Genomic DNA, 14,960 nt, shown 5'->3' with positions numbered 1-14,960 from the left:
ACCGTCTGCCTCTCCTTTGCTGTCAGAAATGACAACACGACTCCCTCTTGACTCAATATGAAAAATGCATGTGTGTCTTTCATGTTTTGTGACTGAATGGGTTCACTCACAGAAAAAAAAGGTTGAATTAGCATTCAGCTCACTGACGTCTTTTCTTTTTTGAATTCTCCTTAGTGCAATTTTTCTGCAATTTTTCTGATTTGTTTCCCAAATCTTTGCTATCTCTTAGTTCTTGTTCCTCTCTCTTCTCCTCTATGAACCACCGCAGTAATTAAGTCCTAGTTAACAGCCTGTCACACAGGTTTGCTCCGGTTCCTCTTGCCGTCCTCCTCCCAGCAGCAGTGGGATGTACAGTAAACTGTACCCCAGGACAGGGAGGCAGTGGAGCAAAAGGCTGGTGGTGCCAACTGGCATGGAGAGCTGCTCAGACCATTAGACCTGATGGTTTCTAGACACCTGTGTGTGTGTGTGTGTGTGTGTGTGTGCGTGCGTGCGTGCGTGCGTATGTGTGTGCGTGAGTGCGTGCGTACGTGCGTGGGTGTGTGTGTGTGTATGTGCACGCTTATCCAGAGGTACGTATATTCTAGCTCTCCCTTCATCTCTACTGACCATGAGATGAGAATTTCAAAAAAAGTTTTATTTTGAGATTAAAAAAATCAAAACGTATCATCTATGAAAATGTATTACCACCGACTGCATAGTAATATTTGTAAGAACATTCTTAAAATCCCTATTTGAAAGATGTAATTCAGAAAGTTGAATAACTTTTACATTCGGATTTTGTAAAATATTTCTCCTCTTATGATATTGAAACTGTTTCTTTTTATTGCCTATCCCAATGTTTTGGCCATAATGTGTCTTAGGATAAATTGTGGCCTGTCAGCAGCCAGGCCTAATGTTACTAGGCTTTTTTTATTTTGCATTCCAGCAAAACATTTCTTTTTGCTGAGGGTCAATGGTGTCGATATATTAGCTGTGTCTTATTGGCCCATTAATGAGTCACACCCACCTATTTTGTGCATTTACTTGGCCCAAAATGTGACTCATTGAAAAAGCATTTCATGGCTGGCTATTGTCCCAGGAGAGCTTGGATGTACCACTGTGGTGTTATTTGCTTGACAAGTGCTGTTTTTCCATGCCACCCTCTTCTGTCCTGAACAATGGGACTTGAAGGGGGAGATGATGTTACAGGGCTCTCATGGGAAAAGGTTATCTGCTTTTCAGTCCGCTGGACACCCAGATACTTTTAGATGGACATGTGCACAGTCAGACGCAGCTGGTAAGGGTTGAGGGACATCAGCTGCTGTGCACAGCATGAAGGTTTCCTCCTTTATTCTGCAGAAAGACCTGACAAACACAGCTTTATCTGTTGATGTTGGATCCTGGAGCCAGCTGCTGGTCAGGTCAGTTTATGAGAGCCACAATTTTCCATGTGACAACTCTGCAATTTCAGCTGCCAAAAGGTTGGATTGTAAAAGACGAAAAATCATTCCAGAATGGCCATGAAAAGTGCATAAACATTGTGAACACTTGAACGCAGATAACCCCATCACGCAAGCACACACAGTTAGCCCCATCATGCATCAATGCAAGGCCCTGCAAGTCGATTTGTCTTGCTCTTCTCCGGCTGTCAGGGATCTGCCATGTGAAGTGATTCCCTGAAACGAGCTGTCTGAGCACGAGAAGTGATCGATCTGACGTACAGCCTCATTATCACTTGAGGGGGATGGCCACTGATCCTTTAATCTGAGAAAGAGAGCACTGAAATCAAGCCAGGAAGAGGTCTATGTTGATGCAAGTCAAAGTCTAATATGAAATGATGGAGAGGACAAGCCACAGCTGACGTCATGTCTTCACCATCGGATTTCATTTCATCAAAGTTTCCTCCAGCTTTGAGGGTTTTATTTGTTTTAGGTTTGTTCCCTCCATGTTCACATCACATTGTATTCACATCTAGCGTGTACTTTTTAATTGTCTTTTATAAGTGTCCATTTTCATATTTAGCAATTGTTCTTTCATACACTATTAAATCTTTCTAACTTTTAACCTTTTTCTTTTTTAATGTGTTAGTGTGCATATCATCTACCTTGAAAGACCTCATTATCTTTAATAAGCCGTTACATTGTTGGAGAATAAAGAGCTTTACAGTCCAGTGAATTCTGTTTAGGTGGATTTTACTCGGTCTCTTTTATGCAGTTTAAATGTTTCTCAGCAGGCAGCACTGCTTTTATCGCAGACATAAAATTTGCATTTATCATGAATTTAAATGTGATAAATGACATCATCTGCATTACATAAATCATAACTTTGTATTTTCACATTCTAAATGGAAGTTTCTGTCTCTTTGACTTTAATACTACAGTCTGATGTGTATATTACCTGTTCTACACTGGTTGAGGTTGGGGAGGTTGGTAAGGTTTTATTTAGAGATGCTGAATAAAAAACTGAAGAAGATGAGAGAAAGGAAGAGGGAAAGCAGCGTCATCAGCCAATGAGCACAAGTCCTTGTAAGTCATTATTAACGGAGGCTATTGTTTGATCAGAAAACTAATAAAATCAGTGCAGTGTTTGTTACCTGAGTGTTGCTGTCTCTGGACTGTCTTTGACACACGATCACAGACTTCTGCTAGCGCTTCCTGATTCTGCACCAGTGGTGCAGGGAATTTGTTCTTTGCTAATGCTGTTTAGCGCCTGAATTTCCTGCAACTGATTCTTCATCCACCTGGCTATTGATACCACTACAGTAAAGCCACCTTCCTCCACCCCCACTCCCTCTGTGTTTGACTGATGCGTAGGTGTTTCTGAGCTCTTCATATTTTCACTTGCGTTCAACTTGATCATTTGTTTGCGTTTTCTGCCTCTTCTTCTAAATTATCTCAAGTGTTTGCTCCCTATGCATTCTGTGTACATTCATCCCTGTGTTATTTGTGGGATCTTTGCTGGAGTGTGTATCAGAGAGCGCTGCCTCAGGGGCGGCTCAACACCGGCAAGGATGTGACAGGCCTGTCTGAGCTACTTACAGCAAACGATTGTCAGAGCACAAGGTTGTAGCGTCACCGACAGTTGAATTATCTGGATAAGCACACAGTCAATGGTACTTACCTACAGACACACAAACGCACACACACATATGCTGATGTGGTTGTGGTTCGTGAAATCGCTGTGTTAGCAGACAGAGATGAAAAATATGAAGGGGAGTTCAGTTCCAATTATGATTTCTCAATGGACAAGATGTATTTCAGGTGCCAGGCACTATGGGTGTGTCAATTTTCCGTGTGTCTTTCTGTGTGACAAAGCCAGGAATAATAACATATTAACTAAAGAAGGAAGTGGACCATATGTCTGCATTTGTAATTAACATTTCTCTGTTGCAGTGTCCTGGTGGTCAAAAAGAATGAAGAAATCCTTCTGAGAGTGTGAAATATATTATTTTAGAAATTGTTTTTTTGCTTTTGGAAAAACTTTTTTGGCTCATGGTTGCAGGCACAGACACACATACACACACACACAAACACACACACATACACATACATGCCATTTAGGAGTGACGGATATGATAACATGAAATGTGGGAGGATGCAGCTGTTCAAATATTTGGTCCCAGCCTGTTTATTCTCAAACTGTTAGTGTCTCATGGTCACATGTTTCCACGCCGTACGGAGATGTAATTTCATGTGCACCTGGAGGCAACACGTAGCACACTTCAGGTACATCTTACTCATGTTTTTGTTTATAGGAGTGTGACTGACTAATATATGTGACCTTGGCTTTTTAAAAAAAAATACTCCTCTGTGTGTCTCTCTCTGTTTTGACTCAAATTTCATCAAAGAAGCTGCAAAGACTTCATGCTGAGGGAATTCCTGCAGCTTTTGAAATTACTTCCTAAACAGTCACCAATGCTTTCATCCTCACAGTAATGACTAAACCCAAAATCATGTCTTTTTTCAATGAAGACAAAAACTGCCATCGACATCCTCCTCTGTCTTTGTTGTTGTCCGCCCAGGCTTGAGGACCTATCTGATCTCTGTCCAGAAGGTGGAGCCTCACTTTCATTGCAGCTGCTCTCAGTTGGGGTCTGTTGGCCATGAGCATGCAGATCCTCGATGCTCCATTTCCGGGGTGCACACCCCCGATGGGGCTCCTTCCACCTGCACCCTGCCTCTCGACAGCGTTAAGGTGAGAGCATGCCACCGCTGGAAACTTATATAACATATATATATATATATACTGTATGAAAATCATCAATATTGTGGAGGAACTAAGTATATTTCTGGAACAATATCTCCTCGGGAAGAACTCTCGATGCTCATGATTTCTCTCTGTGTACTCGTGTTCATGTGGGTGTATTAGATGCTTTGATATATTTCTTGTTTTGCCTTGGAGGAGCTTGCATTGTCACAAGTGGAGGAAGTGAAAAAAGAAAACATCTTTTATCTATGTCATTAACATGCAAATCCGGTTTCCCATTTGTTCTGTATAATTGCATGATTTGAACATCCAGCAGATGTCGGTCATCTTTGTTGATTTTCTGCTTCACAGTAATATCACCTGTACACATGTGTTCCTTTAGGTATCTGCATTCCTCTGAGACACACACACACACGCAACACACACACACACACACACACACACACACACACACATACACGCACACACGTACACACACACACACACACGCACACGCGCACACACACACACACACACACACACACACACACACACACACACACACACACACACACACACACACACACTCACACTTGTCATTTTAATCCCTGGGGTATTTGATGTTAGCTTCTGATGTTTTTTTCTACATTTATGCTTTCCTCTCAATTTATTTATTCCCTTTCTTCTTTCCTGGCACCATATGCTCCTATCCCCCACCCCACCACCACCACACCCCCTCCCCACCCTCTACCTCCTGCAGTCTCCTGGTCTGTCTTGCAGTATGGTTCTTATTCCAGGAGATGATCAGATTCTGGAGGAAGGAGCAATGCACAATGGCTGCCATGATGACCTAAAGATCAACATCAGCAAGGTCAGTCTGCTGCTGTTGTCTGAACGAAACAGATCAGACTTCAAACTGTTTATAATCATCATTATCTACAATAATAATAATCTACAATAACTTTTTTCAGTAGCTCTATCAGTGTTAGTGTGTTTATCCATTATTCAGGAATTTATGCCATTTTCGGAAAAATGCAGTGCATCGTGAATTCAGCACAAAACTAAGAACTGAAATGTAGTTCAAAGAAATAGATAGAGTGTGTTATAGACACATGAGGTGACACTGGTGTGACTGTCAGAGCGGTCCTGATTATTATAACTGACCTGTTTCCAAGGCAAACATCTATGATCACACCTGCTTTTTTTTTTTGGAAACTCAGGTGTTTTGTCTCCTCTCTTTTCACTGCAGGACTCTTCAAATATTAAGTGTTCCCCGGCGGTTTCTGCAGGGCACTGCCCTCGGGCTCTGAATGGTCTGCTCAGTCCACAGCTGGAGGCCTTGAACAATAGCCAAACGTCTCTGTGTGAGATGCTGCAGGAGAAGGAGAAGAAGACGTGGAGCGGAGGAGCCATGGGCATGGACCACTCGGTGCTCATCCCTCTTCGCTCCAAAAACTTCAGGGAGAGGAGTGACGCTCACTTTGTTGATGTTATCAAGGAGGACAGGTATAAAAAGATAAAACCAATCCATAACATGTAGTTAAAACAGCCGATCGTAACATGTAAAGTCTCAATTAAACAATTTAACTCTTCTTTGTTACCATGACAGTCTAATGAAGGACTATTTCTACAAACCTCCCATAAACAAGCTCAGCTTAACCTTCCTGGAGAAGAGCCTGGAGTCTGCCTACCGAATAAGCTACCAGGAGGAGGTTTGTGTGTGTGTGTGTGTGTGTGTGTGTGTGTGTGTGTGTGTGTGTGTGTGTGTGTGTGTGTGTGTGTGTGTGTGTGGGTAAGCTGAGTGTACTCACAATATTGTGTGTCTTTGTGTTCAAATATGATCATTTCAAACTTTATCCACCACACTGTGACTCGATCACATCGATCTGCCGTCCTGTGATCTAACAATCGTTCATTCACAGCTCAGACACAATGTTCGAATTCTTCCCATCTCTACCATCTCAACTAGCCAATGTGAAGTCTTCATTTCCTACCTGTTGGTGTGTGTCTTGCTCACTTATGTCTTGTCTGTGCAGCCTGTCTGCCTTGTGTTTTGTCCAGATTGGACTGCGGCAAAGAGAAAACACTGCAGGACCTCAGAAGTAGTTTTGTGTGAGGCTGTGATGCTCTCTGCTGGCGTAAACCTAGAAATGCATTCTTCTCGTCATGTAAACTGTTGGTTACATTATTAACATTAGATTCTGAGTCATGTGGTAACTGGAAAAGGTTCTGTTGAGTGTTTATGTAATTAATTTTGTTCAGTATTATTGTTGTTTGCTGGGTAACTTGTGTTTGACTCATCTTAAGACTTTCACCTCCGCAAAGGAAATTCCTTTTTCACCCTATCTGCTGGTTAATAGAGAAATGCGGCCAGTCCAGTCAGAAACACATTAAACCTATTACACAAAAAAGTACTGAACAGATTTTCTGGAGGGGTGGGGTAAGCGATCTGAAGTGTTACAGTAGGTGTGGGATTATTTGGCTTTGATTGAGTTATACACTCTACAAATTTACATTCTAGGCTTATGAATTCATGCAGCTGCTCCTGGGTCATTTGAAGAAAAAACAAAAAGAAATAAAGCACAATTTTAACTGATATCGTCTCATTATAATTTCAGAACACCTCATTCTCCTTAATTCCCATGTTTTTGTATGGTCATAAAAAAGTATTTTTCTTCCTTTTTTTGCTCCTGTCTTCCAGGTGGGGGCCCAAGCAGCAGTGCAGACTTTTGCTAGCCCAACATTCAGCTCCTTCCTCGACATGCTGCTGTGTTCTGCTGTGTCTCTGGCTCTCTCGCTGGCCTGTTTCCTGCAGCCGCTTGTCACCCAGCAGAGTCTGTCCACACCGGCTCTTATTCTGACAGCTGGGGCCACCCTGCTGGAGGCTGTGGCTCTGCTGTTTGCAATACGGTGAGACTAACTAAGGTTCAATGGGTCAGATTTAGCCATTATTGCATTAAGTGTGAATTATTTTGGTATTTTCATTTAAACTTTTCAATTCACTACACAAAAAATCATAAGGCTATTTAGTTAACATTGCATTAAGCAGTGCCAAACTGTTCTACTTGTCAAAATGGTATTTCTAGTGTATGGTATCTTAGGTTTTATTTAAGTGATCATCTGTCTTTTTGCTCTTTGTGAAGATCTTTGCCTAAAAGGGAGATTTTAGTGAAAAAGTTCTGTATGCAGCCACTTTTTATTTGATTGTTATTATTTTATTGGGAAATAGGGAGAAACCGTAATCCAGGGGATATGTGGCAAATCAAACCTCGGTGAGTAAAGGTAGTCCTCAGCCTACAAACACAATTGGATCTGAGACATTATTTGTAAGATAAATTGTTAGTAAGTCATTGTTTATTAAATTTCAATCTATAATCACCATTTGAGGTCATTCAAATACCATTACTACTCTAAATACAAGAGTACAATTCCCTAAAACTTACCAGAAACAATAACAGGATATAAAAATAACACACAAATGAAATAAAATACTGTATTACTCTAATATAACTTTTATATCTCTACCTCTAATGAATTAATTTTATCCTCAAGGGGTGTAGAGGTTGAGCCAAGCTTTAACCCACTGAGGTATTCGACTACTCTGATGTGAATGACGCGCTGGTGTGCTTCCTGGTAATCAAAAGTCTGACAAAAAATATGAAATAACAGGCAGGTTATGACAGGTTTCTGACAGATCATCTATAGTCTTAATTACTGATATTAACTTTCAACCGGACCCAAATTGTCGGTGGTCTCGATTTTTGTGAACGTCCTAATGAACATAAATACATTATGGGTTCATTTTCTGCTCAGAAGTTTGCAGAGATTTTGATAAAATAAACATTGTAGATGACCTGCCAACAGGAAAGCCAAGGTAAACATCTATTATCACACGTGATAATAGATGTTAATAGATAATCACTGTTCTGCACGACTGATTTAAAATCTTTGTCAATACTAGCAGCTAATGCCAGTAGTTTCTGTCCAACATCACAGCAAACTGTTCATCTAGATTTACATTTGCTGAGTTATTTTGACATGACATGTGAAATCTACACATGTTCATAAGTCAATGATCATATCTTCAGGGCTACCTGTATACATTGAAGAGCTGTTTTTATTTCTTTGGTCATTATTTCTTTGATTTCTTGAGGACTAACTGACGCAACCATAGACCAGGGATCATGACAGAAATAAAATCTGGACTATCATGTGACACTCGATGTTTGTCAAATGCTCAAGGGCTGGGATCAGGCCAGTGATCACACAATTTTTTTGTCAGTGACACATTCTAGCTGTCCAGAGCTGCTGGCCTCTTCTCTGCTGTGACATTGGGCTGGTTCCACCACTATTATCATCTCAGCTTGCAGCTTGTGGCCTGTTGCTACAACTGCAGTTCAGATCAATGTAGTGCTCCTCTGTTCCAGTGTTCTCTTGTTGCTTGTTGGCTTTTGAAGCCCACAGCTTGTGGACATGTCAGATAATAAATGTATTTTTCCTCCCCGCTCTTGCAAACGCTATGGATATTCTCATTTCCTTGTTTTGTAGCTGATGAATTCAAAAACACTCAAGAAGGATATTGTTAGAATAAGGGTCCTGGAGCATGACAGCCCAAATTATGTTGAGTGAGACATACTGTATATATTTCTTAGAACTAATTCTAATATTAGATCCACTATAAAAGCATTCAAGTTTTGTTTACTTGTTTGTTTTGTGTTAATAAATTAGTCATCTGATATATAATCTATTGCTGTTTTTCGTCTCCAGTATGGCTTTCTATCTGGACAGTGAGCTGAACTGCACCCGGGTGCTGATGAGAGGGGTTTCAGGCTGGATAGCCCGCCATCTCATTGGAGCGGTCCTTGTCTCTCTGCCTGCTGCGGCTGTTTTCTCCCATGTCACGTGTGATATGCATCTGTCCATCCAGGTAGACTTCTAGCTCCTACGTAATGCTAATTTGAGAAAGGTATCACAAAGGTACTAAAATTTGGTTCCAATCTTCGTGGGAGGTTTATCTTTCCTGATTCAAAGTTTAACACTCTTCATGTGTATATAAACAATACAAAAATTAAATGGGTTCCTTTTAACTAATGACTCTGTGGTCCATATTTTCCCCAGTTCACCATGTTCATCTGCTGTGCAGTCATCATAGTGATCATTCAGTACTGTAACTTCTGCCAACTCAGCTACTGGATGCGCTCAGCTCTCGCAACAATAGTTGGGCTAGCTCTGCTCGCTTTGCTCCTGTGCGCCCCCTGCAGGTATGACACGCTGAGGAGACACTGGCAGGAAGTAACAAAACTTCTTGTTTCACGATAAATGTAAAGTGATATCTGTTGACTACTTCTTGATTTTTATATACCGTTGATGTATCAGTTGGTGCTGCTTGTGTTTCTCTTCCAGTGTCTCTCAGACTTTATTTTTCTGGTAAGTTCAGTGATTATTGTTAACGTTATTAGTGTACTCTTTACCAGCTCAATCAGTTAATTTTTTGACGTTGATAATCACTGGTCTGCATGAATGATTTAAAATGTTTGTCAATACTAGCAGCTTATGCCAGTAGCTTCTGCAGCCATAGCGATTAGTTGTTTTGTGAAGCATTTTTCTCCTACTCATCTCGTAAACATTTTTCAGGCTTTCATCAGTCTCTCCCTCCCGCTCTCTCTACTTCCTTCTAAAGGTCGGATGACCATAACAGTAACAGCAGCAATGGCAACAGCTCCATGGTCCTGTCTGCCAGCCCAGTAGACCCAGATGCCCTGGACATGCTGGGCCCTGAGGCTTGCTTGGCCTTTTTTCTGCTCCTTCTCCTGGTCTGGTTCCTTAACCGTGAATTTGAGGTTAGTCACCGCCTCCATTACCATGGCAATGTAGAGGCTGATCAGCATCGGATCAAGATCCAGAACATGAGGGACCAGGCTGACTGGCTGCTTCGAAATATCATCCCTATCCATGTGGCTGAGCAGCTGAAGGTCACTCAGAGCTACTCCAAGAACCACGACAATGTGGGTGTAATATTTGCCAGCATTGTTAACTTCAGTGAGTTCTATGAGGAAAGCTATGAGGGAGGTAAGGAGTGCTATCGGGTCTTAAATGAGCTCATTGGAGACTTTGACGAGCTGTTACGGAAGCCTGCCTTCAACAACATCGAAAAGATCAAGACAATCGGCGCCACCTACATGGCAGCATCGGGACTGAACACGCAGCAGTGCGCAGATGCGGCGCACCCACACGCGCACCTGCGTGCTCTTTTTGAATTTGCCCTGGAAATGATGCACGTGGTGGATGACTTCAACAAGAACATGCTGGGCTTTGGCTTCAAGCTGCGCATCGGATTCAATCACGGGCCTCTAACGGCGGGGGTGATCGGCACCACCAAGCTTCTCTACGACATCTGGGGCGACACGGTCAACATAGCCAGTCGCATGGATACTACAGGTGTGGAGTGTCGCGTCCAGGTCAGTGAGGAAAGCTATTGTGTGCTCAGTAGCATGGATTACGAGTTTGATTACCGTGGCACAGTTAATGTCAAGGGCAAAGGTCAGATGAAGACGTTCCTTTATCCTAAGAGCAGCGACAGTGGTCCTGTTCCTCAGTACCAACTTTCAGTCTCACCAGAGATCCGGGCGCAAGTGGATGGCAGCATCGGGCGCTCACCCACTGATGAAATAGCCAGCATGATGCCCACAACAAGCGCAAATGCAAGTACTACCACGACTATAGTAGGTAGTGCCACCTCTGGTTCCTGTACCAAAGGAACTAGTCATGAGAAAGAGGCAGATAGTCATGAAAGATGCCCCTCCACAGAAGCCTCTAATGCCAGGCGATCCACATCTTACAGCGGCATGACATCTGTGTCAGTAACCAACCGAGAAGGACCTCCTCCCTCTGAAAATAACAAACAGCTAATCAGTTCATCGGTGGTCCAACAAAACACCCCTCAAAATTCCACAGTAATGTCCCAGGAAGATGTTAAGACAGATAAACCTGAGGACGACCGTGACAGGAATGCTGGAGAGTTAACCAGACTTTAAGAACAAGTGATAATTGCACTGTTACAATAAATGTTCTGCCCTTTAAGCTCCTTTTTCTGCCGTCTGGCATTTGTAGAACTGCTGTAAGTTGGGTTTTACTCCAGGAAGGATCAGGGAGGAAGAAAGAACTGCAGGCCTCCTCACTGCACCGGCTATATGGAATCAGTGGAGGGCGTGGACTGCACTGTTAGGAGATGTCTGCAGGAACACAAGGGGCACATGGGAAGATGTGATGGCTGACTCTGAACCTTCTCTTGCCTGCTGCGGATCCCAGCATCTCCCTTAAAGTTACTTGATTATCTTTACACCTTTAATCTTAATTATTTCTTTCATATGTCTTTAAAGTGCCTTTAGACTAGAAAAATGTGTAGGCTTAGCCTTTTCGAATAAGGGAATAATAACATAAAGGGAAACTCTTATTAAGTAAATTCTTTATTAAAATGCTTTGGTTTTGTTACACTTTTATTTTGTAAGCTATGTTCTGCTACAGTATTTTGCCTTTTTATCAAAAAGAGAGCTTGGCATGATGATGCTGTGAGGGGAAAGTGTCACAATGGTAGGGAAGTAAGATGTTGTGGTAAACTGCTCCTCTAGAATGGGGCAAAGTCTGTTTTTGACATTCTTCATGAAAAACAGAAAACTTCATGGAAGGCACAGCAGAGAGAGACCAATCAGCAGCGTTTAAGGACCAACATGGTCGAGCTGTGTGTCGTTTATTTTTATTTGCATGCATACAATACACTTGTGATGTGTGTGTGTGTGTGTCTGTGTGTGTGTGTGTGTGTGCGTGCGTACGTGCGTGCGTGCGTGTGTGTGTGTGTGTGTGTGTGTGTGTGTGTGTGAGTGTTTCTATGCTGATGTGTTACACAACTGAAGTAGTCAAAAAATTTGAGAATTCAACTGAGAAAACTTTGGGTTGCTGATGCTGCAGCTTCTTTGGCCTTGGTCAAGATCATTCTATTGTTTTAATATCGAGCCCTCACGGCCTCAGTTACTCTTGATCCCACATGCTTGCAACAACAAGTAATGTGGATGAAGATATCTATTGCGTGTGTTTGTACCCTGCCATGGGATCAGGGTTCGTAATGAGAACTGGAGCTGTGATTGGCATACGTGAGTATCTTTCTATGGATCCTATAAAGCACTGCTGCACCTGCAGTGTCTTTAGCTGTGACTGTGGATTTATTAGGGAAAACAGCGGCCTTGGTTTTCTCTGGATTCCACTGTGTTTGGTTATAGTGCTTTTAAAACATAGATAATCAAAGGGGGATGTCACAAATCAGGCATAAATGTTTTGTTTATTGCACAAAACTTGAAGTTTTCCCAACTTTTCAGCTCCTGTTTTCTTCTTTCTATAATATGAGACATTGTTTGGTTTCAAACAACCGGAAGCATTAGATGTTTCATATGTAAAAGCAATGTACCAAGGAAGTGCACCAAATGAATTTCTAGTTCCTTAAATGTAATTTTGTTTTTCACTTAATTTATTTGATACAGTTTGTGTCAGAGTATTAAGTGCATCAAACTGCTTGAGCTGTAAATTTCTCTTGCAGTTACATTAACTCCATATCATTTCAGCAAAAAAGGTCTGCATGCTCAGAGGCATAAAAGTTTTGCCAGTGTCTTATTTTAAAGGGATTTTTAAAGGAGAACACATCAACCTCATATTCACAAACTGCTATTTTATAACTATTACCTAACAAATAACAAACCAAACAAGACAAATATAACATTTATTTTATCCTGAAGTCATCAATTTCAACTGCCACATCTTACTTTTCCTTACAATAAAATAATGTTTTTTCTGTGTCCAAATAGTGTAGCTCGTGCCTTTTAACACTGAAGATTATGTTTCTCTTTTTGTTTTTTTTTGCTTTAAATTCTTAAGACACTGAATATTTCTCAAAAGCTGATGGTCTGTACATGCAGGAGAATGTGTACCTTTGTGCTTATTTCACATGAAAATTTCATAAAGTTTTGTAAGGTCATTCAAATCTGAGCAGTGCCTTTTCATAAAATTCACAATTAATTGTAAAAATGTAATAAGTATTTGACCTTACTGGAGTTTTTTTTCCTTAGTTTTTCCTGGATTTCCGTTGTGTGCGTTATATAGTGCTCAGCTAGGTTGTTTTAAATGAGATAATAAGGATTTAATATAATTGATGTGAAAAGGAAATGACCTTCTTATATGAGCATGTAACCCTTGTAACATTTATCATAGTCCAGTAAAGGGACACTTACAATAATCATTGTTGTTATTAACCAGGATTAATTGCTTAATAATGCTCATGATACTTGAGTGTCAGGTATAGTGTATGAGCCACATTTCTGTTTTTTTTTCTCTTTAATTTTAATAACCTCTTTTGAATAATGTACTTTATATTAACATTTTTTCTGGACTGCTGTTGTATGTGAGGCAAGCAGAATACAATTCACCTCACCTTTTGTTTTAATGTAAAAATGTAATTATCAATTTGGTTTAATTTATCAAGATGTAAAAAAAACATTCTGTACTAGCAGAATGTGTCATTGTGAATATTATGATGCCAAAGAGTGTCATTGCCATCTTTGTGTGTAGTAGCTTATATCCTCCTTAATTTGCAGGCTGCGACATACACAAACTATTTATTCACTGTTGAAACCTATTTGCACACTTTTTCTGTATGGTATTCCTTTATATTATATAGTATTTGAACATTTTCTATGATTTCTGTAAGTGCATGTAATAGAGGCTCAAGTAGTGTAAAGACCTGGGTCATGCAGACAAAATTGGACTAATAATTGTGTTTAGTTTGCTTGCATGTGTCTAAAACTTGTATGAGTGTTTGTTAATGTATGTGGTTATGTGTTTCTTTTTCTAAGGGATGCACTGATCTCAGCAGAAATGTAACTGCGATTATACTCACCTTTATGATCTCAAAAGCATGACATGCTAGTATAATAAGGCTTCAGTCACGATAGAGTTTCTTCTTTCTTATTATTAAAATATCCAGATAAACTGAGACTCTAAAGACTAGTGCTTGTGTGCAGGTAGGCAGTATTTTAGAGGCCAGCTGTTGCCAGTTTTAAAGAAATCGTTGCTTTCTTGGAAATGTTTTGTATACAGTATAGCACGTTAATAGTGATGCAAGTGAAGGTTAAAATTGAATAAAGTCAGTTGTTGGAAAAAGATGTTTTTTAAATTTGTAACATGCACACAACACCTGGTTCTGTGTTTACCATTTTGGACTGAGCTGTAGGCATGTTGTAAAGTTTTTGTTTTATGCTATTTTGAACTGTATATTTTGTGTTATACAACTACATTGTTTTACATAATTACCTTTGTTGATTTAAGAAAAAACATTGAACATTTTCAATATGACATACAGTATATGAAAATAATTAGTACATTAAAACTTGTTTTAAACCCTCCCAATATAATATGTCTCAAACAAGCCACACAATTCAATGCTGCATTGATTTTAATGAATCAGGAATCATTTATTTTCATTTTTAATGGTTTAATTTTAATTTCAGGCTGGAATCTAATGATGTAAACCTTTATAAGGGAACTACAGTAATTTCATTGGCAACAACTTAGAATGTGTGTATTTCACTTTTATATTTTTTAAAAATACTACAGCATAAAAAGTCCTGCATTTAAAAAAAGTAAAACAGTTTTAATTACTGGTGTGCCTGATGCAGAATGGCTCTAAATATAATTACGTTATTTTATAACACGCAAGTACACTAACACAAAATAATATTAGTGTGACTAGC

The 14,960-nt window shown here is 40.3% G+C and overlaps 1 protein-coding gene across 2 annotated transcripts in view; it reads left to right on the top strand.

The window, feature by feature from the left end:
• The window catches only part of LOC137609610 (adenylate cyclase type 9-like), a 29,654-nt gene extending 15,194 nt beyond the window's left edge, over nt 1–14,460 (top strand). Inside the window, exons 2-10 of one of the 2 annotated variants that reach the window (XM_068336744.1) lie at nt 4,004–4,176; nt 4,928–5,038; nt 5,417–5,673; nt 5,777–5,879; nt 6,869–7,077; nt 8,935–9,094; nt 9,286–9,428; nt 9,571–9,594; nt 9,848–14,460. In XM_068336744.1, the coding sequence (XP_068192845.1) occupies nt 4,004–4,176; nt 4,928–5,038; nt 5,417–5,673; nt 5,777–5,879; nt 6,869–7,077; nt 8,935–9,094; nt 9,286–9,428; nt 9,571–9,594; nt 9,848–11,201 (2,534 nt within the window). In that variant the 3' untranslated portion in view covers nt 11,202–14,460. The remainder of the gene's footprint in view (nt 1–4,003; nt 4,177–4,927; nt 5,039–5,416; nt 5,674–5,776; nt 5,880–6,868; nt 7,078–8,934; nt 9,095–9,285; nt 9,429–9,570; nt 9,595–9,847) is intronic. The other variant, XM_068336745.1, reaches the window with a different exon arrangement.
• The last annotated feature ends 500 nt before the right edge of the window (nt 14,461–14,960 follow it).

This window comes from Antennarius striatus, chromosome 16 (assembly GCF_040054535.1).
Source record: "Antennarius striatus isolate MH-2024 chromosome 16, ASM4005453v1, whole genome shotgun sequence".
In the NCBI taxonomy this organism is placed as follows: Eukaryota; Metazoa; Chordata; class Actinopteri; order Lophiiformes; family Antennariidae; genus Antennarius; species Antennarius striatus.
The sequence above is the reverse complement of the archived record's forward strand: the minus strand, read 5'-3'. Positions and strand labels throughout refer to the sequence as shown.